This window comes from Oncorhynchus kisutch, linkage group LG7 (genome assembly GCF_002021735.2).
Source record: "Oncorhynchus kisutch isolate 150728-3 linkage group LG7, Okis_V2, whole genome shotgun sequence".
Lineage (NCBI taxonomy): Eukaryota > Metazoa > Chordata > Actinopteri > Salmoniformes > Salmonidae > Oncorhynchus > Oncorhynchus kisutch.
In genome coordinates, this window is record NC_034180.2 from 26,569,918 (window position 1) to 26,596,647 (window position 26,730).

Consider the following 26,730-nt stretch of genomic DNA (forward strand, 5'->3'; position numbering starts at 1 on the left):
ATGCTCGTTTAAAGACCGCTTCTCCCTTGTAGTAATAGTAGTACACCTTCTCTTTCATAACATATTTTCTAGTGGGCAGCTAGCAGCTTTTCTATAATGCCCCCGGGAGGCCGGTCCACCTGCACTGTAATCCATCTGCCCTGTATCTTAACTGTGGTGTGGACCAACCAGCCAGCTGGCCTGCTAGGAATCATTATGACAGAATAGTTATGGATATGACAGAGAGTAAAACGCTTATGTGGCAGGCAGTGTCCTGTCCACACATTTACCTTCCTATCATAAACTAAACCCTCAACAATGGTCTGTCACATACAGTAAAGGTGTTACTCGACTGGTCTGTGCCTGCATTGAACCAATCATTGCTCTCTCTCTCTCTCTCTCTCTCTCTCTCTCTCTCTCTCTCTCTCTCTCTCTCTCGCTCTCGCTCTCTCTCGCTCTCTCTCTCTCTCTCTCTCTCTCACTCTCTCTCTCTCTCTCACTCTCTCTCTCTCTCTCTCGCTCTCTCTCTCTCTCTCTCTCTCGCTCTCTCATCTCCCTTCCTCTCTTCCTCTCTCCCCCTCTCGCTCCCTTCTTCTCTCTCCCCTATCTTTCGCTCTCTCATTCCTTTCTCATGAATGAGTGTGCACGGCGTGAATGCTTGCATCTAAGATTCTAATTTTAGATATCTATTTATGCGCCGTCAAAGTTATAGCTTACACCCTATGTTCGAGCAGCAAAGTGTTTCGTTTGAATAATTCAACGGGCCGCCGTCTCCTCTCCGTACAGACTCTATTGATATTCCCCACAACTGAAATGGCCCTTGATAGCTCCTTATCACCAAACCAAATGTGGATTGTACATGGCTGTTCCTCCTCAATCTTATTATTCATGAGATAAGAGAGTGGGCAGGAGAGGGAGAAGGGGGAGGATAGAAGGAGGGGGGGGGGGTATGAAGAGGGGGAGGATGGAGGGATAGAGGAGGGCCTGGATGGGACAGTGGGGGATTTGGAACATGGATTTTGATTTAGGAAAGGAAAGGTGCTCTGCTCTGTCTGGCCAGAGCAGCGAGCCACAGAGCGAAGCGTTTGTTTGATACGTCCCCATGGTCAGTCATTTGTGCCATCTGTTGACACGCGTGTAAACACACACACACACACACACACACACACACACACACACACACACACACACACACACACACACACTCTCTCTTATCTCTGTCCTTGTTTTAACTGATGACATTGGTGCTGCTTGTCATTGGCACCTAGCTGGAACGTACACACTGCCTGTCTCTGATATGCAAATGTTTGTGTGACTGTTTGCTATGTGTTTACCTCTCCATGCAATGACAAAAACCATGTCACACTAATGACACAGATACCACGGCAAACTTTTTCTGCTGTAAATTAAAGCATGTCACACAACTGGAATTGATGTGTGATTACAGTTTTACAGTGTGATTTGGTATATTGTTTTTCCATAGGCTGAAATACAAGCACTGTTGTAAGCTGCTAAAAAGACATGTAAAATATGATGAGGGTTTGCCAGTTAGTTTGGTTTTGGCACCAAACATTTTGTTTGCGGCTCAAATCAAATTGTATTTGTCACATGCATGGTAAACAACAGATGCAGACTAACAGTGAAATTCTCCTTTTCCAACAATGAAAGTTAAGATAAAGATAAAAAATGCAATCCAAAATAGAAATAGTGACACGAGGAATATATACACAGGGAATTTTTTGGGGGCCTTACTCTGCCTGGAGTAGAGGTCTTGGATGGCAGGGAGCTCGGCCCCAGTGATGTACTGGGCCATACTCACCATCCTCTGTAGCGCCTTGCGGTCGGGTGCCTTTGTAGTTGCCGTACCAAGCGGTGATGCAGCCAGTCAAGATGCTCTCAATGGTGCAGCTGTGTAACTTTTTTTCAGCCTCCTGGGGGGGAAGAGGCTCTGACGTATCCTCTTCAGAACTGGGTGGGTGGGTGTGTGTGGACCGTATTAATTCCTTAGTGATGTGGACACCGAGGAACTTGAAGATCTCGACCCTCTCCTCTACAGCCCCATCGATGTGGAAGGGGGCCCTCTGTTTCCTGTAGTCCACTACCAGCTCATTTGCCTTGCTAGCATTGAGGGAGAGGTTGTTGCCCTGGTCTCTGACCTGTCTCATTGTCGTCGTTGATCAGTCCTACCACTGTTGTGTCGTCAGCAAACTTGATGATAGTGTTGGAGTCGTGCGTGGCCATGCAGTCCTGGAAAACAGGGAGTACAGGAGGGGACACCCTTTAAAAAATATACATATTTTACAAGGCAAGTCAGTTAAGAACAAATTCTTATTTTTAATGACAGCCTAGGAACAGTGGGTTAACTGCCTGTTCAGGGGCAGAATGATAGATTTGCACCTTGTCAGCTCGGGGATTTGAACTTGCAACCTTTTGGTTACCGGTCCAACGCTCTAACCACTAGGCTACCTGCCACCCCAGCTTCTACCCTTGACGGGGTAGAAACTGTTCAGGGTCCTGTTGATGGTCAGCATGACGGATGTGTTGTTGCCTACTCTCACCGCCTGGGGCAGCCCGTCAGGAAGGCCAGGATCAGGTTGCAGAGGGAGGTGTTTAGTCCCAGGCTCCTAAGCTTGGTGATGAGCTTGGAGGGGAAAATGGTGTTGAATACTGAGCTGCGTTTGTTGACTAAAAGTATAACTACAAAGTGATCACTTAATGATCATTAACTATAAAGTTAAGCTAAAGAAATGTAAATGCTTACTTTATTTGTCCTCGTAGGCTAATTGTACAGGGGACTTTCATGTTTCCTGGTCGGAGATTGTGACAGGCAAACGGAAGGGTGTTCAAGAGCTCAACTGTGTTGTGGTTCATGCAAACATGTTGATTTTTCCGGGGGAGGAGTGAAGTGTGAAATGGTACAATATGTTCCATGATGAAATGCATTGTGGGTACAATCTATTCTTCAACCTTTCATATCCTGTGTTGGAGGGAGTCAGACTATACTGTAGGCCTACTTGCCGCAGCTCATGCAAATTGCTCTCAGGCATTATTGAGGCTTGGGTTAGGTCAGTGCAGTGACTTATGTTGCTCTTCTTCCTATTGTTGCTCTTTGTACGTATGTTAAGCACTTTTGGCGCCTATTTATTGTCAACATTGCCTATAAAAGCCCAAACCTAGCCCAAACCTTTGGCAGAAAAACTGATGTCCTTTCTGCCTCCTCACTGCAACACCCACCGTGATGGCCATTTTGGCCACCCTCACGGTTGTGATCTATAACCAGTGATGCTTCGCATAGCCACGCTAGCTTCATCCAGAGTGGCTCGTCATGTGGTTGCTAGCAAGCCAACAGCATGCTAGGCAGTGCTAGGTATCAACAGCCAATCTAGCAGGGGCTAGAAGCCATAGTGAGCTTCGATCGGTGTATTGTGCCGCGATATCGCATAAAATTCAGCTTTCGCCCTGTTCACGCTCCCTCGCCATTTTCGCATCGTCCAACGTTCCCCCAGACACTTCGCTTCTCATCGCTTTTCTTCCAATGAAAATGAATGGCCTTTGTTGTTATATCACCTGACATCATCCCTAGTGGATATGGGCCGTCCCACTCAGCAAAGGTGGATTGTATAGGCTCTCCATTTCGGATACTGTAGAATATACTATATAAATTAGGACCTATATTTTCCAACCTATATTTTCCAATAAGTGATGTTAACCTCTCTCTCCTCTACTCCCATCAGAAAGAACAAGCATGGTTGTGACATCTGCCGCTGTAAGAAGTGTCCAGAGTTACCTTGTGACAAACCCTGTCCAATGGGCTTCCAGCAGGACGAGTTGGGCTGCCTGAAGTGCCAGTGCAGAGGTGAGTGCCATCTATTGATAACCTCTGATACTTTTGCGTTCATCATTTAGATGCTGCTAATAAAATACCAAAGTTCTCCAAACTCTCTCCTCTCTTCCCCCTGTCAGACTTGGAGAACCACTACCAGTACCTAAACTTTATAACTATTCTGCTGTCAGTGTTTTCTTCTTTCACATATTACGCCCATAGAGAGTTGTCTGGAGTAGTCTCTTGCTGCCAGTCAGGCCATCTGGTTAGTATTTTTGTTTGCATCATAGTCAGCTACCTTCACAATCAGAAAGAACCACATTTTTGTTGTGATGGATGTTGAGGATATAGAATATGACTAAGGATGTGTCATGAAAGGCACCCTATTCCCTTAATAGTATACTACTTTTGATGGGCTCTGGTCAAAAGTAACACACTCTATAGGGAATAGGGTGCCATTTGAGACATACAGTATTGTTACATCTTTGATGTGACCAGATGGCAGGCTGGGGGTCATCTCCTCCACACAGATCTATTATTGATACTTCTCTTGTGTTCTGCTGTGATTTGCACTAAATAATTAACTCCCTGTCAAATATTAATGGATGAGGGTTCAAAACATATCTCTTTTAATGAGAAAAACATTTAAATCTGTCTTTGTTTTGAGCCATCCGTCCCTGTATGGCTCAGAATCTCAGGATTTTAATCAAGGTGTTTTTTTTCTCTCCCTAATAATGATTTGTTCCTGGTTGGCCCCTGATCCTGTAAACCAGTCAGTGATTGGTCCGCCTAACACTGTACACTCTTAGAAAAAAGGGAATCATAAAAGGTTCTTCAAAGGATTCTCCTATGGGGACAGGTTCTAGATAGCACCTTTTTTCTAAGAATGTACTTTACAGTGTTAGGGTTAGGGTTGTGCTGGTAGTTGTATCTCTAAAACGTGTCCTCTTCCAGACCAGAGCTCCTCATCAGTCGCCCCATCAGTGAAAAAGGGCTCATGTCTGTCCATGGATGGAAGACGGCACGAGAATGGGGAGAACTGGCACGATGGCTGCCGGGACTGTTACTGCCACAGTGGCAGGGAGATGTGTACCCTCATCTCGTGCCCCGTGCCAGCCTGCGACAGCCCTGCCATACGGACTGGACAGTGCTGCCCATCCTGCCCAGGTAAGGAAACCTAAAACAACCTAATGAAATAAGGAAACAACTGTGCACTTGTAGTAGGCTATTCTTAGAAAGAATGGTTGGTGTGTATACTTGAAACCATCTTAAAGCTGAAATTCTTCTGAAAAGATATTGCCGATTTTCCCATCTTCTTCATTGTTTCATGGTGATACTGTTGATAATACAGTACATACTAATGAAAAAGCTGTTTCACCTTTGACCCTGTGCTAACTCTTCCGTTCTCCTCCCTCAGATGAGCCTAGCTCCCACAAACCAGACCTGGGGGACTCGTCAGTGTGCCTGGCCCCGGGGGGAGAGTACTTTGTGGAGGGGGAGACGTGGAACATCGACGCCTGCACCCAGTGCACCTGTCACAGTGGGCGTGTCCTGTGTGAGACAGAGGTGTGCCCGCCCTTGCTCTGCCAGAGCCCAATCAGAACGCAAGACTCCTGCTGCCCTCACTGCCCAGGTGAATTTGAGTAGCCGTTGGTTATTCAAGTTGGCTTCTAAACACTGGGTCTTTCTATATCCAGTATCTGAGTCTGTGGGGCAACTATAATATTATGTTATAACGGCAGCCTTATCATTATGCTTAAACACAGCCTAAGCCGTATATATATATATATATATATATATAAGGTAGAGATGAATGTGAAGGGGGATAGTGTCTCAAGATAGTCTTAACTGAGCTGAGGTCCTAAAGTAAATTATAGCTGCAAAGACCTGGCATTGAAAGAGATGCTATTGTAATGTTTACTATTTGCCTTGGCTCTATTTCCAATACAACAATATGGCTTGTTGAGGGGGAGAGAGAGGGGAGAGAGAGAGGAGAGAGAGGGGAGAGAGAGAGAGAGAGAGAGAGAGAGAGAGAGAGAGAGAGAGGAGAGAGAGAGAGAGAGAGAGAGAGAGAGAGAGAGAGAGAGAGAGAGAGAGAGAGAGAGAGAGAGAGGGAATAGTCCAGAATCAAACTGTAGAGAGAGCGAATGAAAAGAATGTGCATAATGCATAAGTTATGGAGCTAGAGACATGAATAGTGCATGAGAAAACGGAGACTTAGCAAACCAAACATGAAACAGACAGGGGTGCTTTGGGCCTCTGTCAGAGTAAAACAGTGTAACAGCACAGAGATGCCTGGAAGGCCACCAACTCAACTCTCACATGGATATTTTTGTTTGTTTCCATCTCTAAAGATGTACTATGCAGAAATCGCTCCGTATTTTCTGGTTGCTAAAATTCTAATACTTCACCCAATTTCAGTTTGCGACAAAACAAGCAGGTATAGTGTAGAGAATCATTGTACCATCTAAACCGCTGGGAATTATATTTTCCATAACCACAAATATTGTAGTATAGAAATAGTGCACATAGAACAGATTTAACGCTTCTTAGACTTGCTTTCAATGAGACTGACAGATCTATAACTCACATTTCTATGTGAATTTGGTCGGGTCGCCCAAAAAGTTACATATTGCATCTTTAAGCTGTTTGTTTGAGATGTTTTAGCTGAATATACCAAAGACGCAAATATGAACATTCTACCATTTGAATGTCATCAATATTTTAAGCCCTGGAATCCAACCCATGTTTTCTTGTCAGATGAACCAGTTCTTAGGTGCTCTGTTGGCTTCCAAGAGCTACAGTCACATCTAAAGAACACATCTTTGAAAGTATACCTGACTGAGTGCAGTCAGTTGATCCTGACTGTGTGTTTCTCCCTCTCTCCTCTATAGACGAGCCCATCACTCCCCAATCTCCCAGTAATGACAGCATGCCCAGCTACTGCAGGAACGAGGAGGGAGACATCTTCCTGGCCGCAGAGTCCTGGAAGCCCAACACTTGCTCCAGCTGTGTGTGTCTGGACGGTCAGATCAGCTGCTTCTCAGAGTCCTGCCCACCTGTTGGCTGTGCCAGGCCCGTGCTACGCAAAGGACAGTGCTGCCCCTATTGCCTCGGTATGCTGCACACAGACATGCAGGGACACACACACAGATAATTGGACCTACCTATACTATAGACAATGTGGGGAGATAAGCAGAGTAAGCAGGTTTTACTATCCTTGTGAGGACCAGAAGTCATCACAAGGATAGGTCTGACAAGTGGGGCATTTCGCAGGTACCCACAAGGGAAAAGGCTATTTTAGGCTTAGTGGTTAGGTTTAGGGTTACAATTAGGGTTAGGGTTACAATTAGAGTTAGGAGTTAGGGTTAGGCGTTAAGGTTAGGGTTAGATTAAGGGTTAGGGTTTTAATAGGATTTTAAATGGGAACAAATTGTTTGGCCCCCACAAGGATGGTAAAGCGAACGTGTGTGCTGGCGTGCATGCGTACGTGCATGTACGTGTGCATGTCTGTGTGTGTATGTGTGTCTGCATGTGTGTCTGTGTTTGCGTGTTTACTGAATGAGTATCTTCCATATGTTTACCTGTCCCCAAGGTTGATCCTATTTGATCTTCTCCCGTGTCTCCTGACAGATGCCACACCGCGAGCCGTGTGCCACTTCAATGGGAAGACATATGCAGACGAGGAGCGCTGGGACATAGACAGCTGTACACACTGCTACTGCCTTCAGGGACAGACCCTCTGCTCTACTGTCAGCTGCCCCGCCCTGCCATGCCACCAACCCACCATAGTGGAGGGCAGCTGCTGCCCCATGTGTTCAGGTGTGTGTGTGTATGTGTGTGTGTGTGTGTGTGTGTGTGTGTGTGTGTGTGTGTGTGTGTGTGTGTGTGTGTGTGTGTGTGTGTGTGTGTGTGTGTGTGTGTGAGTGTGTGTGTGTGCACGCGCATGCATGCGTGCGTGTGTATTTGTTGCCGTTCACTCTCTTTGCCTCTAATGAATTCCTTCCCCCGCAAACATACAGTACACACACGCGCACACACGCACACACACACACACACACGTGTTCACACTCCCTTGCAAAATATGAATTGTCTGGTCATCAGTATTACCTAAAGCAATAAGGCACGAGGGGGTGTGGTATATTGGCCATATACCACAAACCCCCAAGGTGCCTTATTGTTATTGTAAACTGGTTGCCAACGTAATTAGAGCAGTAAAAAGAAATGTTTCGTCATGCCTATGGTATACGGTCTGATATACCACAGCTTTCAGACAATCAGCATTCAGGGCTCGAACCACACCGTTTATAATGCTATTAATATCATAGCGTTGTTGAATACTCATTTCTGATTGGCTTGAAAGGCATTCTAGAGCATGCATTATTTCCCTACAAAACACGGTATCAGCACAGCAGAATTCAAAGGCTATAGTTCATTCATACATGTTCTATATCTGAGCTGCTTTTGAAAGCAAAAGTCTAAGTGAAAGCATTATTGGCATTGTTAGATAATAGCAAGCTAGGACTGAAGATTTGGTGAGCTAAACGAGCAACGTCTGATTGGTTACCAAGGCATCCACTGTAGCTATCTAGTAAACTTGCTAGCTACTTCAGTGGATGTTGAACACATTTCTACCTGCAAATGAAAACATTTCTAGCAGTAAATGTGTTAAATTATAGCCATGGTATAAAAGGGATTATCAACTAGGGGCTCTATGCTTTCTCTGGAAAATAATACAACTCTGTGGAAGGTTAGATCCACTCTGCTAGAAGGCATAGCACCTCGTTGATTTTCCCTTATGCATATTCCCTTCACTACTTTGAAAGAAGGACTATAAAAGAGTACAGATGTCCTCCCATTGATGTTGATATGTATTCACACCATGTTCCTCAAATATTTATTTGGTTGACTGTTAAGTAATGAGTTGAGTAATTGAGGAGGACAACCACAGCAAACACACCTTCATTGATATTAATAGTTGAATGGAGGGATTAGGGTTTTACTGGGCTGTGTGGTGAATTAACATGCATTGCTATGGCTAGATAATAGCATTGATCATAGCTCCCTCTCTGTTCTCTATGTCACTGCTCGGCCCTGGATCGATGAGATGCAGCAGTAGTGTAATTATAAAACTCACAGCAGAGGTCTGAGGAGAACGCCACTGCCTGTAATTCACACCAGCTGGGTTCAAATGCTATTATAAATCATTTCAAATGATTTATCTAATCTTGATTGAGCTTGGCTGACTTAATGGAACCAATAGAGTAGTGACACGTGGGGACATTAGATGTGATTGGGTGGAGATGAAATGCATAACATCCCCTCTTTTCTCAGAATCAGGCTCAATTAATAAAAAGCCAAAGGTCCCTCACTCACCGCAGCTCACTCACCACTCACTGTTCAATACCTCTTCTCGTTATTATTCCTCTCTCTCTCTCTTTCGCTCTCTCTCTCTCTCTCTCTCTCTTTCGCTCTCTCTCTCGTCTTTACCTAACCACGTGTTTCCATATTATGTTACCTCATAGAGATGTACGCACCAGCCCCCACCAACGTGCCCATCGAGAAGACAGACCAGCATGGAGACAGGAACCAGCCTGCCTGGCCCACACGCAGTGAAAATGACATCATGCCCCAGTTCAGAGGTCAGAGTTCAAATCAAACACTTCCTGGTCTGTCATGCTGCTAAATAAAGCTCCCCTACTCCCCAACTCACACACCAAACAATTGATTCCCATTCAAAATTGTATTTTCCCGAACCCTTAACTTAACCCAAACATTAACCCTAACGCCTAACCCTAAACCTAACCTGTGATCCTAAATCTAATTGTAACCCTAACTCTAAACATAACCCCTAAGCCTAAAATAGCCCTTTTCCTTGTGGGGACCGTCGAAATGTCCCACTTGTCCGAATATGAGGATTTTTGTTCCACACAAGGATAGTAAACCCAAACACACACACACACATATATATACTTGACACATCCCCATCATTAGCAGGTGCAGTGGGGGAGAGGAATATAGAGTGTCTGTCTCCTTGGTGCTGCTGTAGCTGCTAAATGTTTTTGCAGACGGCCATATGAAACTCAGGTGCTTCTACACCTGCATTGCTTGCTGTTTGGGGTTTTAGGCTGGGTTTCTGTACAGCACTTTGAGATATCAGCTGATGTACGAAGGGCTATATAAATAAATTTGATTTGATTTGATTTGATTCATCCAGGAGCAGAGTCTGCTCTTTCCTTTTAACTGCAATCTAGGGACTGATTCAATTCTCCATAACTCTGCTATGCCAAAGCATGTCTAGTGTTGTTGTAGTGTTGCTGGGAGGATACCACATTATTGTTTCTAGAACACTTCCGTTATGAATTGGTACACATACCACTTGGGGTTACAACAGCCGTTTTTTAAGACATAAAAAAGTATTTTCTGAAATCCTACACTGCACCTACCAACGGTATGAGGATAATATATAAACATGTCAACATCTCATGATAAAGAAAGGTTTGAGTCCCGTAATGTTTGTGTGTTCCCTTTGTCACAGGGGACTTTGGTAGTCTCCAAATGCCCTATCTGGATGGGAAGACCCCAGTTCCCAGTGAGGACACCAAACTGCACTCTGTGGCTTGGGTGGCACTGCCCATCGTCATGATGCTCTTCACCATCACAGCTCTGCTCTACGTCAACCAGAAGAAGCAGTGGATCCCTGTGCTCTGCTATCGCACCCCCACTAAGGTAAGGGGAGACATTACCCATATTTACAATACATTCGGAAAGTTTATTTTTTAACTTGCAGCCTTATTCTAAAATGGATTAAATATAAATATTTTTTTTCCCTCATCAATCTACACATAATACCCCATAATGACAAAGCAAAAACAGGTTTTTAGACATTTTAGCAAATTTATAAAAATAGAAATTGAAACATATTAATTCATATATCTGTACCCCTACAAATCAGCTGGGCTAGACAATCTGGACCCTCTCTTTCTAAAATTATCCGCCGCAATTGTTGCAACCCCTATTACTAGCCTGTTCAACCTCTCTTTCTTATCATCTGAGATCCCTAAAGATTGGAAAGCTCTAGACCCAAACTGTTACAGACCTATATCTATCCTACCCTGCCTTTCTAAAGTCTTCAAAAGCAAACTGAACAAACAGATCACTGACAAATTTCGAATGGCACCGTACCTTCTCTGCTATGCAATCTAGTTTCCGAGCTGGTCATGGGTGCACCTCAGCCACGCTCAAGGTCCTAAACAATAGCGGAGAAGGTATTGATAAAAGACAATACCGCCATTGATAAAAGACAATACTGTGCAGCCATATTCATCAACCTGGCCAAGGCTTTCGACTCTGTCAATCACCGCATTCTTATCGGCAGACTCAACAGCCTTGGTTTCTCAAATGACTGCCTCGCCTGGTTCACCAACTACTTCTCAGATAGAGTTCAGTGTGTCAAATCGAAGGGCCTGTTGTCCGGACCTCTGGCAGTCTCTATGGGGGTGCCACAGGGTTCAATTCTCGGGCCAACTCTTTTCTCCTTATACATAAATGATGTCGCTTTTGCTGCTGGTGATGCTCTGATCCACCTCTATGCAGACGACACCATTCTGTATACTTCTGTCCCTTCTTTGGCACTGCATTAACAAACCTCCGGATGAGCTTCAATGCCATACAACACTCCTTCTGTGGCCTCCAACTGCTCTTAAATGCAAGCAAAACTAAATGCATGCTCTTCAACCGATCGCTGTCTGCACCCGCCCACCCGTCTAGCATCACTACTCTGGACGGTTCTGACTTATGTGGAACTACAAATACCTAGGTGTCTGGTTAGACTGTAAACTCTCCTTCTAGGCTCACATTAAGCATCTCCAATCCAAAATTAAATCTAGAATCGTCTTCCTATTTCGCAACAAAGCATCCTTCACTCATGCTGCCAAATATTCCCTCGTAAAACGGACTATCCTACCGATCCTTGACTTCGGCGATGTCATTTACAAAATAGCCTCTAACCCTCTACTCAGCAAATTGGATGTAGTCTATCACAGTGCCATTAATTTTGTCACCAAAGCCCCATATACTACCCACCACTGCAACCTGTATGCTCTCGTTGGCTGGCCTTCGCTTCATATTCGTTGCCAAACCAACTATCTCCAGGTCATCTATAAGTCTTTGCTAGGTAAAGTCCTGCCTTATCTCAGCTCACTGGTCACCATAGCAGCACCTACCTGTAGCACGCGCTCCAGCAAATCAAATCAAATCAAATGTTATTTGTCACATACAAATGGTTAGCAGATGTTAATGCGAGTGTAGCGAAATGCTTGTGCTTCTAGTTCTGACAATGCAGTAATAACGAACAAGTAATCTAACTAACAATTCCAAAAAACTACTGTCTTATACACAGTGTAAGGGGATAAATAATATGTACATAAGGATATATGAATGAGTGATGGTACAGAGCAGCATAGGCAAGATACAGTAGATGATATCGAGTACAGTATATACATATGAGATGAGTATGTAAACCAAGTGGCATAGTTAAAGTGGCTAGTGATACATGTATTACATAAGGATGCAGTCGATGATATAGAGTACAGTATCTACGTATGCATATGAGATGAATAATGTAGGGTAAGTAACATTATATAAGGTAGCATTGTTTAAAGTGGCTAGTGATATATTTACATCATTTCCCATCAATTCCCATTATTAAAGTGGCTGGAGTAGAGTCAGTGTCATTGACAGTGTGTTGGCAGTAGCCACTCAATGTTAGTGGTGGCTGTTTAACAGTCTGATGGCCTTGAGATAGAAGCTGTTTTTCAGACTCTCGGTCCCAGCTTTGATGCACCTGTACTGACCTCGCCTTCTGGATGACAGCGGGGTGAACAGGCAGTGGCTCGGGTGGTTGATGTCCTTGATGATCTTTATGGCCTTCCTGTAGCATCGGGTGGTGTAGGTGTCCTGGAGGGCAGGTAGTTTGCCCCCGGGGATGCGTTGTGCAGACCTCACTACCCTCTGGAGAGCCTTACAGTTGAGGGCGGTGCAGTTGCCATACCAGGCGGTGATACAGCCCGCCAGGATGCTCTCGATTGTGCATCTGTAGAAGTTTGTGAGTGCTTTTGGTGACAAGCCAAATTTCTTCAGCCTCCTGAGGTTGAAGAGGCGCTGCTGCGCCTTCCTCACGATGCTGTCTGTGTGAGTGGACCAATTCAGTTTGTCTGTGATGTGTATGCCGAGGAACTTAAAACTTGCTACCCTCTCCACTACTGTTCCATCGATGTGGATGGTGTCCAGGTGTCCTGGAGGGCAGGTAGTTTGCCCCCGGGGATGCGTTGTGCAGACCTCACTACCCTCTGGAGAGCCTTACAGTTGAGGGCGGTGCAGTTGCCATACCAGGCGGTGATACAGCCCGCCAGGATGCTCTCGATTGTGCATCTGTAGAAGTTTGTGAGTGCTTTTGGTGACAAGCCAAATTTCTTCAGCCTCCTGAGGTTGAAGAGGCGCTGCTGCGCCTTCCTCACGATGCTGTCTGTGTGAGTGGACCAATTCAGTTTGTCTGTGATGTGTATGCCGAGGAACTTAAAACTTGCTACCCTCTCCACTACTGTTCCATCGATGTGGATGGGGGGGTGTTCCCTCTGCTGTTTCCTGAAGTCCACAATCATCTCCTTAGTTTTGTTGACGTTGAGTGTGAGGTTATTTTCCTGACACCACACTCCGAGGGCCCTCACCTCCTCCCTGTAGGCCGTCTCGTCGTTGTTGGTAATCAAGCCTACCACTGTTGTGTCATCCGCAAACTTGATGATTGAGTTGGAGGCGTGCGTGGCCACGCAGTCGTGGGTGAACAGGGAGTACAGGAGAGGGCTCAGAACGCACCCTTGTGGGGCCCCAGTGTTGAGGATCAGCGGGGAGGAGATGTTGTTGCCTACCCTCACCACCTGGGGGCGGCCCGTCAGGAAGTCCAGTACCCAGTTGCACAGGGCGGGGTCGAGACCCAGGGTCTCGAGCTTGATGACGAGCTTGGAGGGTACTATGGTGTTGAATGCCGAGCTGTAGTCGATGAACAGCATTCTCACATAGGTATTCCTCTTGTCCAGATGGGTTAGGGCAGTGTGCAGTGTGGTTGAGATTGCATCGTCTGTGGACCTATTTGGGCGGTAAGCAAATTGGAGTGGGTCTAGGGTGTCAGGTAGGGTGGAGGTGATATGGTCCTTGACTAGTCTCTCAAAGCACTTCATGATGACGGATGTGAGTGCTACGGGGCAGTAGTCGTTTAGCTCAGTTACCTTAGCTTTCTTGGGAACAGGAACAATGGTGGCCCTCTTGAAGCATGTGGGAACAGCAGACTGGTATAGGGATTGATTGAATATGTCCATAAACACACCGGCCAGCTGGTCTGCGCATGCTCTGAGGGCGCGGCTGGGGATGCCGTCTGGGCCTGCAGCCTTGCGAGGGTTAACACGTTTAAATGTCTTACTCACTTCGGCTGCAGTGAAGGAGAGACCGCATGTTTTCGTTGCAGGCCGTGTCAGTGGCACTGTATTGTCCTCAAAGCGGGCAAAAAAGTTATTTAGTCTGCCTGGGAGCAAGACATCCTGGTCCGTGACTGGGCTGGGTTTCTTCCTGTAGTCCGTGATTGACTGTAGACCCTGCCACATGCCTCTTGTGTCTGAGCCGTTGAATTGAGATTCTACTTTGTCTCTGTACTGGCGCTTAGCTTGTTTGATAGCCTTGCGGAGGGAATAGCTGCACTGTTTGTATTCAGTCATGTTACCAGACACCTTGCCCTGATTAAAAGCAGTGGTTCGCGCCTTCAGTTTCACACGAATGCCATCAATCCACGGTTTCTGGTTAGGGAATGTTTTAATCGTTGCTATGGGAACGACATCTTCAACGCACGTTCTAATGAACTCGCACAACGAATCAGCGTATTCGTCAATGTTGTTGTCTGACGCAATACGAAACATCTCCCAGTCCACGTGATGGAAGCAGTCTTGGAGTGTGGAGTCAGCTTGGTCAGACCAGCGTTGGACAGACCTCAGCGTGGGAGCTTCTTGTTTTAGTTTCTGTCTGTAGGCAGGGATCAACAAAATTGAGTCGTGGTCAGCTTTTCCGAAAGGGGGGCGGGGCAGGGCCTTATATGCGTCGCGGAAGTTAGAGTAACAATGATCCAGGGTCTTTCCACCCCTGGTTGCGCAATCGATGCTGCTGATAAAATTTAGGGAGTCTTGTTTTCAGATTAGCCTTGTTAAAATCCCCAGCTACAATGAATGCAGCCTCCGGATAAATCGTTTCCAGTTTGCAGAGAGTTAAATAAAGTTTGTTCAGAGCCATCGATGTGTCTGCTTGGGGGGGGATATATACGGCTGTGATTATAATCGAAGAGAATTCTCTTGGTAGATAATGCGGTCTACATTTGATTGTGATGAATTCTAAATCAGGTGAACAGAAGGGTTTGAGTTCCTGTATGTTTCTTTCATCACACCATGTCACGTTAGTCATAAGGCATACGCCCCCGCCCCTCTTCTTACCAGAAAGATGTTTGTTTCTGTCGGCGCGATGCGTGGAGAAACCCGCTGGCTGCACCGCTTCGGATAGCGTCTCTCCAGTTAGCCATGTTTCCGTGAAGCAGAGAACGTTACAGTCTCTGATGTCCCTCTGGAATGCTACCCTTGCCAACCCCAAAGCCAACTACTTGTTTGGCCACCTTTCCTTCCAGTTCTCTGCTGCCAATGACTGGAACGAATTGCAAAAATCACTGAAGCTGGAGACTTATCTCCCTCACTAACTTTAAGCATCAGCTGTCAGAGCAGCTTACCGATCATTGCACCTGTACATAGTCCATCTGTAAATATCCCACCCAACTACCTCCTCCCCATATTGTTATTTTTTTGCTCCTTTGCACCCCAGTATTTCTACTTGCACATTCATCTTCTGCACATCTATCACTCCAGTGTTTAATTGCTAAATTGTAATTATTTCGCCACTATGGCCTATTTATTGCCTTACATCCCTAATCGTACTACATTTGCACATACTGTATATAGACTTTTCTATTGTGACTATTCTCCCAGTCCCTGGCGCTGAAAAACATCCCAACAGCATGATGCTGCCACTAACATGCTTCACTGTAGGGATGGTGCCAGGTTTCTTCCAGATGTGACGCTTGGCAATCAGGCCAAAGAGTTCAATCTTGGTTTCATCAGACCAGAGAATCTTGTTTCTCATGGTCTGAGTGTCCTTTAGTTGCCTTTTGGAAAACTCCAAGTGGCATGTCATGTGCTTTTTACTGAGGAGTGGCTTCCGTCTGGCCACTCTACCATAAAGGTCTGATTTGTGGAGTGCTGCAGAGATGGTTTGTCCTTCTGGAAAGTTCTCCCATCTCCACAGAGGAACTCTGGAGCTTTGTCAGAGTGACCATTGGGTTCTTGGTCACCTCACTGACCAAGGCCCTTCTCCCCCGATTGCTCAGTTTGACCGGGCAGCCAGCTCTAGGAAGAGTCTTGGTGGTTCCAAACTTCTTCCATTTAAGAATTATGTTCTGTGTTCTTGGGGATCTTCAATGCTGTAGAAATGTTTTTGTACCCTTCCCCAGATCTGTGCCTCAACACAATCCTGTCTCTGAGCTCTAATTCCTTCGACCTCATGGATTGTTTTTTGCTCTGAGATGCACTGTCAACTGTGGGACCTTATATAAACAGATGTGTGGCTTTCCAAATCATGTCCAATCAATTTAATTTACCACAGGTGGAATATAATCAAGTTGAAAAACATCTCAAGGATGATCAATGGAGTCGCATAGCAAGGGGTCTGAATACTTATGTAAATAAGGTGTTTCTGTTTTTTATATTGAAAAAATGTTCCAACATTTCTAAAAACCTGTTTTCGCTTTGTCATTATGGGGTGTTGTGTGTAGATTGATGAGGATTTGTTTTATTTAATCAATTTCAGAGGCTGTAACACAACACAATGTTTTTTTTTTTAAGTCAAGGGGTCTGAATACTTTCTGAATGCACTGTATGCCTGGTTGGTTTCTGTCCTGCTTTACTGCAGCCTGTGGGTTGTTGTTGTAATATAGTTGACGGTATAAAACGCCAGGGAATATCACCTCAGCAGTTTATGGAGAAGGACACGTGATCAATGTCTTTACTTTTGAATATAGAACTAATTGAATGTAAAAAAAAATATGACTATTACATAGAATGATTACATTTTCTAGCTATATAGTAATGACATAGTAAATACTCTATGTATACAGCCTGAGCAGATCCTTACTGAGAAATATAAAGTAGTATGAATATACAAATAAAATCCATATCTAAGGCTCTGAGCCTAACTAGATTGTTATCTGTGGAGGTAACTAAATGTGTGTGTGTCCTCTATAGCCCACCTGCCTCAACAACCAGCTGGTGTATGTGGACTGCCAGAAAGGTACCAAGGTGCAGGTGGACAGTTCGCAGCGCATGCTCCGGATCGCCGACCCTGATTCTAGGTACAGCGGTTACTACAGCATGCAGAAACAAAACAACTTCAACAACCTGCAGGCCGACAACTTCTACCAGACTCAGTGAGACAGACTGGCCTCACCTCGCGTCCTGTACTCAGCAGTCAGCAAGCAGCCAAAACCAGAGAGAGAGAGAGAAAGAATGAGAGAGCACCTTACCTACAGTACCGTCAGAACAACTATGACTTACCACAGACAGACTAAGACATGTCACCAAACCTATAAGATGACAAGATCACTAGCAAACTAGCAAAGATCACTCCAAACAAAAAAAGAACAGACAGACAATTGACAATGTCCTCAAGATTAATAACAAACCAAACAAAATAGAATAGAATTAGGATTATGATGACACAATGGGAGAACCAGAATCTAGACTTTCCCTAGATTATTATAATAAAAAATGATTGTGAGTGAGTGTTACGTGTGTGTGTGTGTGTGTGTGTGTGTGTGTGTGTGTGTGTGTGTGTGTGTGTGTGTGTGTGTGTGTGTGTGTGTGTGTGTGTGTGTGTGTGTGTAAAGTTAGATATGAAGCTTTGGGATTAGGACAAACTGGGTATTTTTCAAGCTATGGTATTTTCCTGCATTCCTGCTTCCTTGAAAAAGGCCTTTGAAGAGATAAACCGAATAATCCAAGCTATTGTTTTCTGTTGAACACTGAACTTTTAGAACCAAAGCTCCTCTGACTGTCTGTCAAATAAAAATCACACCCTGTGAGAGCGAGGCTAGAGGAACGCTGTGGCCTGTCTGAGCTGAGCTAAGCCATGGCAGGACGGACTGACGACTGCCGGACTTCATGTGGCGACTCAGACGAAAGAGAGTGAACGAAGGAAAGAAAGAGAGGTCAGACACCGTAGACCCCATCACAGACAGAACTCAACTGAGCACCTCTCTCAGGTCTGTTCAAGCTGGACTGTTCCTCCCTTCTTTCCTTCCTCTTTTCCTCCCCTCCTTTGAAAACGTCAAAATTGGCTAGTTGTCTTTTCTTTTCCTGTGGAACGTCACCTGTTGGAAAGGAAGTGGACAGAAAGAAAGAAGCGCCACTCGCTCCGTCACCAGGCTGTCGTTCTCCCTGGTCAGTCGTTTGGATTTCTAATATCTGTTTATTTTTCTTGGATGTTCTCATTTTCCTCGTCATTTTCAAATCTCCATCATATTTTGGCTAAATGTATTTAACATCAAAGGACAAGTTGACTTTCACTCACTCCAAACAATGGTGTCTTTTATTTTGGATAAAGAATAAAGGGGTTCCGGTTGATAAAGGCAGGATGAAGCGAGTGTATTTCTTGAGGACTTGAGCATATGCTTTATAAGTGCTGCTTTGCTTCTGTAAATCTGTTTTCCACTGAGTCACACACACATAGAGATACTCTTTGGCTCCTTTAGGAAACACTGAGAATACAAGGCAACATAGTATCATCGAATATGTTCAAATGTCTTTTCTCTTGGGGTCTCTGAAGACGAGCTACGGTAAAAGTAGCTCTTTGATATTTTTCCTCCTTCCTTTTGTTTTGTTTTATTGGCTGTGCGACTAACAGTCTCCTCTTCTGGAGGCTGTTGCATCACCTCGTTTTACCCAAGCACCTTTGTTATTTTAGTCTTTGCAACAAACAAAAAAATTGGTTTCAAACATTATAGGAACACTTATGTACATATTACTGCAACAGATGAAAATATTGTGTGACTATATATGTATGTATGTTGTGTATGCATGTATGTAGGTGTGTCAACACACATTCAATACATACAAGGTTTGTTTTCTTCACATGTACATTTCTCCATTCATTTCCTATTGAATGTATTTATGATTGAGAAAAGAGATGTGATGTAATAATGGCACACTTGATGAGAACTAGCATTCCATTTGCCTTGCTTGTTTGAAAAAAAGTCAAAAAGAGGAGTGATAGAGACAGGACGGAAAAAAGACGAACGTCAATCTTTTTTTCTCATTTATTTGATGTCAATTTTTTTTTTTTTTTAAACCCATTGTATGTCCATGAGGGCTTTGTTTGATTGGTCTGTGAGTTCCCTATCTATTTGTGTCAATCTGCTTCCCTGAATGAAGCAATGTCCAAAATGCCAACCATATAATGACAAGTGAGTTCTGGGCTGAGCAGTACCAGGCTCTCTCAATCTTTTATTCTTCTCTTTCATTTGCTTCTGATGTCAAAACTACTGGAAAGTGGGTGGACATAAGCTCTGGGAGAGAGGGTGGGATGGAGGGATGGAGGAAGGGAGGGGTAGTAGTCGACTTGTGATAGTTTGTCTTGGGTGTATCTTAATCTGTCTGACAAAAATGTACGTAGAATCATACATCTTGGCACTTTTATATAGAAAATAACCTTTTGGTGTTTTTTTTTACAAATACTTTTCTTTGAAATAGGTGCCCTTAGTTTTTTTCTGAGCCCTGTGAGATCCAGTGTTACAAATTAGGTTCCAGTTGCTTCTGAATATTTGATCTGCAAAACCACAACTTAAAACTCTGCATAATAGTGTGTTTAATGTAGAACTGTAAAAACAAGAATCTAGTAATAATCCTACAGAGCCAAATCACAGTTACTGTATGGAGGCACTGCATTTCTGTTCATAGGTAAGTATTTCTGACAGGGGTGCATCTTTCACATGTCCCCCCCCAACATTCTGAAATAAAAATGTTGTCCCCCCTCCCCAATTTTATCATTGGAATGTGATACAAGACGAGGCAACTGTGTGCTTTAGGACCATGTGGATACCTCTGAGCGGTCGGGTAGGCTGTTTGGAGTGTTTATCCGACTGGATAAAAAAATACAAAATAAATTATGCCCCCCGCTCTTCTAAAACCAAAGTTGCGCCCCTGATTTCTGATAAGAGGGAGAAATATTTAACTTTCAAAACAGTAATTGCAACTGAAGCTTGCTCTTGTTCTAAGTTTTCTCCAAACATAGGACTAACATACTCAAATCTACTGTATAACCAACAGCTACTGTATGTTTTCAAAGAACAGTTGATTGGTTCGATTCTCCAACCTATTATGCAGCTCTATCATCTGGACACAAACCACGTTATTCAAACCCCACTTAAAATCCACATAAATTGAGATCGTTGAAGTGATGAATAATAGTGATTGATTTGATTATGTTCTATTGTACACACACATCACCTTGACTGGCTGAGTTCTTATATGACTTGGCTGTAGGTGGCAGGACATGGCTCTACAACTCTTGCTTGAGTAAAGTGCTACTACAAGATAAGCATCTTATTCACAATGGGTCTTACAGGGTGAAATCTTTGTATTTTTCAGTGCATCCTCCAAGTATTGTTGTAAATACTTGAGCATCACTTGCCAAATCAAAAATAAACACACAAAAAAACATGGTTGAAAAGAAAGAGAGAGAAAAAATACAATTTAATTTATTGTGTTAAATGACCGAAATAATTTATTAATGAGTAAGGTAATTGAACATGAACATAATAGGAGATGAAATGATAATGCAACTGAAATTGTGAAACTGTTTTGGTGTTGTGTTGGTCTCAAAGAGCGTTTAAATAAGGTTGTACTTTAGGCAGGTGGAGAAGTTTGAGGATCACAAGCTCCCTCATCTTTAATCAGGGTTTTTGGACACCTATGGACCTGCCTGATCCCAGATCTGCTTTGTGCTGTCTTGCCAACTTCTATGGTCATTGTCATTGCACTTTGATTGTCACGCAGTGTGATAACGACCATATGAGTTGGCTAGCTAGACAACACGAACAGATCTAGGATCAGGCTAGATCTGTCTTGTCCACGCACAAAAGCCTGACGACCTGATGAGCCTGTTCCTCTGTCCCAATAAAGATAGCCCTTTGAGATGGGAGGGATATCTCTCTGTCCCCATTCTTTCCCTTTACTCCTTTAATTTACACAACTGCCAATCCCCTTTATAGGCTGTATAGTACCGTTGTTTTATGCTTATGTAAAAATAACATGTTGATATTGATAATGATGATATTGCAAAAACAAGATCCATAAAGAGTCATAGATAAAGACTTGGTTCTGAATTTCCCGTAGCAACAGCGGATTCTTTTGCAGGTTCCTGTATTGTTTTTGTTTATTTCTTTGCAGCACAATAAATCATTTGAAAACAGACGTGTGGCTGTTCAGTACAATCATTATTAGTATTAAAAGTACTGGTGTTGTCATTCTTACCTCTTAGGGAATTTGACCTCCACCTGTCCACCTCCTCTCTGCCCACAGTGATTTCTGCCTCAGTGATTTCTGCCTCGAGCAGAAAATGTCGAAAAGCTGCGCCTTTCTCTTATTTTCTGCTTGAGGCAGAAATCTCTGTGGGTTCAGATGAAGACTAGAGGATAGATTCAATCAAATACGTGTTTTCAAGGGGTACAAAAGCATGATTCCAAATGCAGCACTTTGAAAAGACACCTATAGGTCAAGCCATTTAGCGAGCACTGGCTCAGTAAATGGGATGAATGCTATGGCACCAAAACCTTTTATCAGCCCCAGCCAGCCAGCTGAGGCAGATAAATAATGTGCGACCCACTTCCAGTTGTCTGCTAAGTGATACAGTACCTGGCCCGGTATGGCTCAGTAAGTAAGAGGAGTGCAAGGTTGAGGGTTCAACTCCCTCAGGGAAAAGTAAACTGTAGCTATAATAACCTTGGTACTCTATGTAGACTTTCCTCTTCATAGGAATTGTTTCTTAGCTGCTACAACTAAAAATAACACTGAGTGAATAAATTAGATTCCATCTCTCATTTTTAACAGTAACTGGTCCTGTAACTTCTCAGTAATGGACCAAAGTCAATGGCAGTATGTCTGGAGGTGGGTGAATAAGGGACTGGACAACAAGGTTCAATTACTGTCACGTTATCTGGTACTGTGCAGCACATGCGCAAATGACCAGTACAAGCCACTGGGAGGAGACAGAGATCTTTTAGAAAACCACAATGTCACGTCAAATTTAGCTGATAGCCACTTTCCAGTTCCTTCCATCTTCTGCACTATATTCACATAATACATGTCTGCAGTTATCCCTATACGATTAGTTTGATTTATATCATTCATTATCTTTTTACTAAATATATGTTCACGTATGCCATATTTGACTGATTATGCTGTTGACAATAAAACGAATTCATAACCTCAGTCACATCCATGCAGTGATGATGACGTGGTATAGGTAGATTAACATCCATTCAGTGATGATGATGTGGTCTAGGTAGATTAACATCCATTCAGTGATGATGATGTGGTCTAGGTAGATTAACATCCATTCAGTGATGTTGATGTGGTCTAGGTAGATTAACATCCATTCAGTGATGTTGATGTGGTCTAGGTAGATTAACATCCATTCAGTGATGTTGATGTGGTCTAGGTAGATTAACATCCATTCAGTGATGATGACGTGGTATAGGTAGATTAACATCCATTCAGTGATGATGATGATGTGGTATAGGTAGATTAACAGATGTTGCCACGTGGCATATAGCTGCCAGTCATGCTGGAATGTTTTTAGCTGATATATAATTCTATCATTATTATTTTATTTGAATGTTTTAGATAATCCACTACAAAGAAAATAACTACAATCTTCTCTGTAAATATGCCCAATATTTTCAGTGAATATTCACTGTGTGTGCACATCTGTGTGTGAGCCTTTGTGTGTGTATATATTTATATACAGTATATATATATATCTGTCTGCGTATGTGTGAGTAAGGGAGATAGAGGGAGAGTGTAGAGGGGGGGGGGGGGGGGTGTCTGTGACAGCATGGCAGCGCTACCTTTTTTACTATTTTCATTTTTCTAATTGACCAGGCATGCCAGAAATGTCCATCAACTAATCCTCTTACTTTGTCCCTAATGCTGACTCTGTCACAGAAGCCCCTATGTCAGGGATTATAAACTAGATTTTTCTTGAGCGGATGGTTAGTGGGGTCGTAGCATCATTACAAATCATTTGTAGACAGTAAATTGACCACAAGAAGCCAAAGCAGGTGTAAGGATTGGCTAAAACATAATAATTTCAAACCTTGCTACATTTATATGTGATCTCGTGTCTCTCTGTTGTGCTTGGGAATACTTGGAAAAAGATTTCTTCAATAAGAATCACTTGTGTTTTTACAACAAAAACTCTGCACAAAATTGGGCCACCAGTTGGGGAATCCTGCCCTATGTTAATGTAACAAGCAGCTCAGCCTGGCAGTGTGTGTGTGTGTGTGTGTGTGTGTGTGTGTGTGTGTGTGTGTGTGTGTGTGTGTGTGTGTGTGTGTGTGTGTGTGTGTGTGTGTGTGTGTGTGGGGGGGGGTGGGTGCGTGCGCGTGTGTGTGTGTGTGTGTGTGCGCGCGTGCACGTGTGTGTGTGTGTGTGTGTGTGTGGGTGCGTGCGCGCGTGTGTGTGTGCGCGCGCGTGTGTGTGTGTGTGTGTGCGCGTGTGTGTGGGTGCACGCGTGTGTGTGCGTGTGTGTGTGTGTGTGTATGTGTATGTGTGTGTGTGTGCCAGTAATGCTCTCCCTCCAGTATGCACTCGACAAGTGTTGTTCTGTCTGATGATAATGCTGTATCTGTGACCTTTGCGGAGAGAGATTATTGGAAATTGCATCTTGTGATTTTCAGTGGCTGTGGTTAAGGATCAGTCCAAGCAGTCAATGGATTGCCTTTCCCAGCCTCGTGAGTTCAAGAGAAGCTTCTTTGAAATCACGTTAAGCAGTTTTACAATGCTAGTAATAGATTATTGGGAAGGGTTAGCTGTCGTCATTATAAACCACCACACACATACAGTACCATACACACTTTACACACAGAGATACACACACATGCACACACATACATACACAAAATGTTAATTAATCTCCACAGCATCATACAGTGTTGATTCTGGTGAAGGCCTCAGCAAAAGCTCTGACTGGTGCCTCCTTCCCCCAAATCCTCATCAGCTGACATACCACGCTGTTACTCACACAGTAGTTACCCACTCCCCTCGCCACTCTCATACACTCTCACATACATGGAGAACTCACGCTACTCACATGAGCTGCTGCCATACCTTGGGTCCACGTGAGGGATGAAAGGCATTCCATGGTGCACTGGGGCAAGGTGCTTCATAAGAGGCGTATAAAGATGTTATAGATAGCTAACAATATATCACTTTTTTCAAGGAATGGAAATTTGCATTGAATCTCAAAACTGCATTGAATGCCATCAGATATTTTTGACAGGGGTTTTGTAATTAAAATTGTCTTTATAATAACATTTGAACCCTAATCATTTATGAACCTGTCATGTGACCATGGCTGTGCCATATGATGATGAAGACACAGAATTAAGGTTGGGAGTCAGTCAGTACCCATTGACACATCGTATGACACATATAACTAGGCATGATGAAGGGGACCAGGGAGGGCATAGATAACCTGCTGTACTTACCTTTAGACCGCAGCCATTCAGAGGTGGCAAATCCTAATTAGAAATGCTTCTCAACACATTCTACATGCATGGCAGTGTGACCAGCAGCGCAGACATTGGTTACCTGAAGTCCCCTTGAAAGCCACAATCCTGCATTCGTAGAATCCTTCTTAAGCAAGAAACCATCAAGCTGAGGGACGGGGGTTGGAGAAAATGTACTCACTCTCAAATTCATAGATGGAACTATGGTTACAAGGACTGACAGTAAGGTCAACGTGATCACTTTAATTGAAATGACCAATGAGCCACAGTAAATATTGCAGATCGCACATTCGATGATGGTCCCTGGAAAGCATTGGACTGCCGGACTTACTAGTCACGTAGGCATGGAGGTGCACAGAGAGTATTGAATACTGTATGATATGTGATCAGGATGCCTGTCAAGCCTAAAAGGTCGGATTCAGTCTAACCTGGCGTAGAAATGTTTAGGCAGTGTTTCTATTTACACAATGATACAGTAACTGCCCACTCCTATGTCTGATTATGTAGTGCCTTGTCTTATTTTAAAAGCGTCTACTTTGAGAAGAGTAGCATGAATCAGATTATTTTACAGAACCTGAAATAACCATTCAGAAATGTATTTTTGACAATGGGAAAACATTTATAGATGATCATGTTTGATTGAAATACTACAATGAACCAAATCTGAAGTTTAATCAAACCATTTCAATGTGCTTGTTTGTACAGTCTGTAGCAAATCACGGATTCTTTCAGATAACCAACAATAGTAAATGTGTTTGATAGAGAGTATACTGCACCATGTCATTCTCCTTATCTTGTGACAATGTCCTTCTAAGGTTGTATCCTGACCTTTTCTCAACTCTTATTTCTCTAGACATCTTGTCTTTAGATAAGAGGAATATATTAAACACATTCTCCTTGCCTCATAGATAACTAAATGAGCTGGACAAGACAAAAGAGGTGGATGGTTATATATGTTGCTCCCACTGCATGTCTCCCTACAGGGTAATCGAAACCAAGGGAATCTACTTTGAAAGAAAGGTATACACCTCACACACATGGTTTAAAAAAACAGTTGAAATCTATTGCATTTTGCGTCCCAACATTACACTTAAGTAAGCAAGAGGACAACTGAGCAAGAGGACAACTGAGCAAGAGGACAACTGAGCAAGAGGACAACTGAGCAAGAGGACAAGTACATTAGAGTGTCTAGTTTGAGAAACAGACGCCTCACAAGTTGCATAGAAAAAAATATATCTCAGACTGGCCAATAAAAATAAATATATTAAGATGGGCAAAAGAACACAGACACTGGACAGAGGAACTCTGCCTAGAAAGCCAGCATCCCGGAGTCGCCTCTCCACTGTTGACGCTGAGACTGGTGTTTTGCGGAAACTATTTAATGAAGCTGCCAGTTGAGGACTTGTGAGGAGTCTTTTTCTCAAACTAGACACTCTAATGTACTTGTCCTCTTGCTCAGTTGTGCACCGGGGCCTCCCACTCTTTCTATTCTGGTTAGTGCCAGTTTGCGCTGTACTGTGAAGGGAGTAGTACACAACATTGTCTGAGATCTTCAGTTTCTTGGCAATTTATCACATGGAATAGCCTTCATTTCTCAGAACCAGAATAGACTGAATAGTTTCAGAAGAAAGGTCTTTGTTTCTGGCCATTTTGAGCCTGTAACCGAACCCACAAATGCTGATGCTCCAGATACACAACTAGTCTAAAGAAAGTTTTATTGCTTCTTTAATCAGAACAAGAGTTTTCAGCTGTGCTAACATAATTGCAAAGGGTTTTCTAATGATCAATTAGCCTTTTAAAATGATCAACTTGGATTAGCTAACACAATGTGCCATTGGAAACCAGGAATGATGGTTGCTGATAATGGGCCTCTGTACGCCTATGTAGATATTCCATAAAGAATCAGCCGTTTCCAGTTACAATAGTCATTTACAACATTAACAATATCTACACTGTATTTCTGATCAATTTGATGTTTTTTTAATGGACAACATTTTTTGCTTTT

At 43.5% G+C, this 26,730-nt stretch overlaps 1 protein-coding gene across 2 annotated transcripts in view; it reads left to right on the forward strand.

The window, feature by feature from the left end:
* crim1 (cysteine rich transmembrane BMP regulator 1 (chordin-like)) overlaps positions 1 to 21,408 on the forward strand; it is a 128,965-nt gene extending 107,557 nt beyond the window's left edge. The window contains exons 10-18 of one of the 2 annotated variants that reach the window (XM_031828763.1): positions 3,714 to 3,835; positions 4,757 to 4,969; positions 5,220 to 5,435; positions 6,697 to 6,918; positions 7,436 to 7,624; positions 9,328 to 9,444; positions 10,341 to 10,531; positions 17,185 to 17,291; positions 17,973 to 21,408. In XM_031828763.1, the coding sequence (XP_031684623.1) occupies positions 3,714 to 3,835; positions 4,757 to 4,969; positions 5,220 to 5,435; positions 6,697 to 6,918; positions 7,436 to 7,624; positions 9,328 to 9,444; positions 10,341 to 10,531; positions 17,185 to 17,291; positions 17,973 to 18,054 (1,459 nt within the window). In that variant the 3' untranslated portion in view covers positions 18,055 to 21,408. Of the gene's footprint in view, positions 1 to 3,713; positions 3,836 to 4,756; positions 4,970 to 5,219; positions 5,436 to 6,696; positions 6,919 to 7,435; positions 7,625 to 9,327; positions 9,445 to 10,340; positions 10,532 to 17,184 lie in introns of both variants that reach the window. The other variant, XM_031828764.1, reaches the window with a different exon arrangement.
* The last annotated feature ends 5,322 nt before the right edge of the window (positions 21,409 to 26,730 follow it).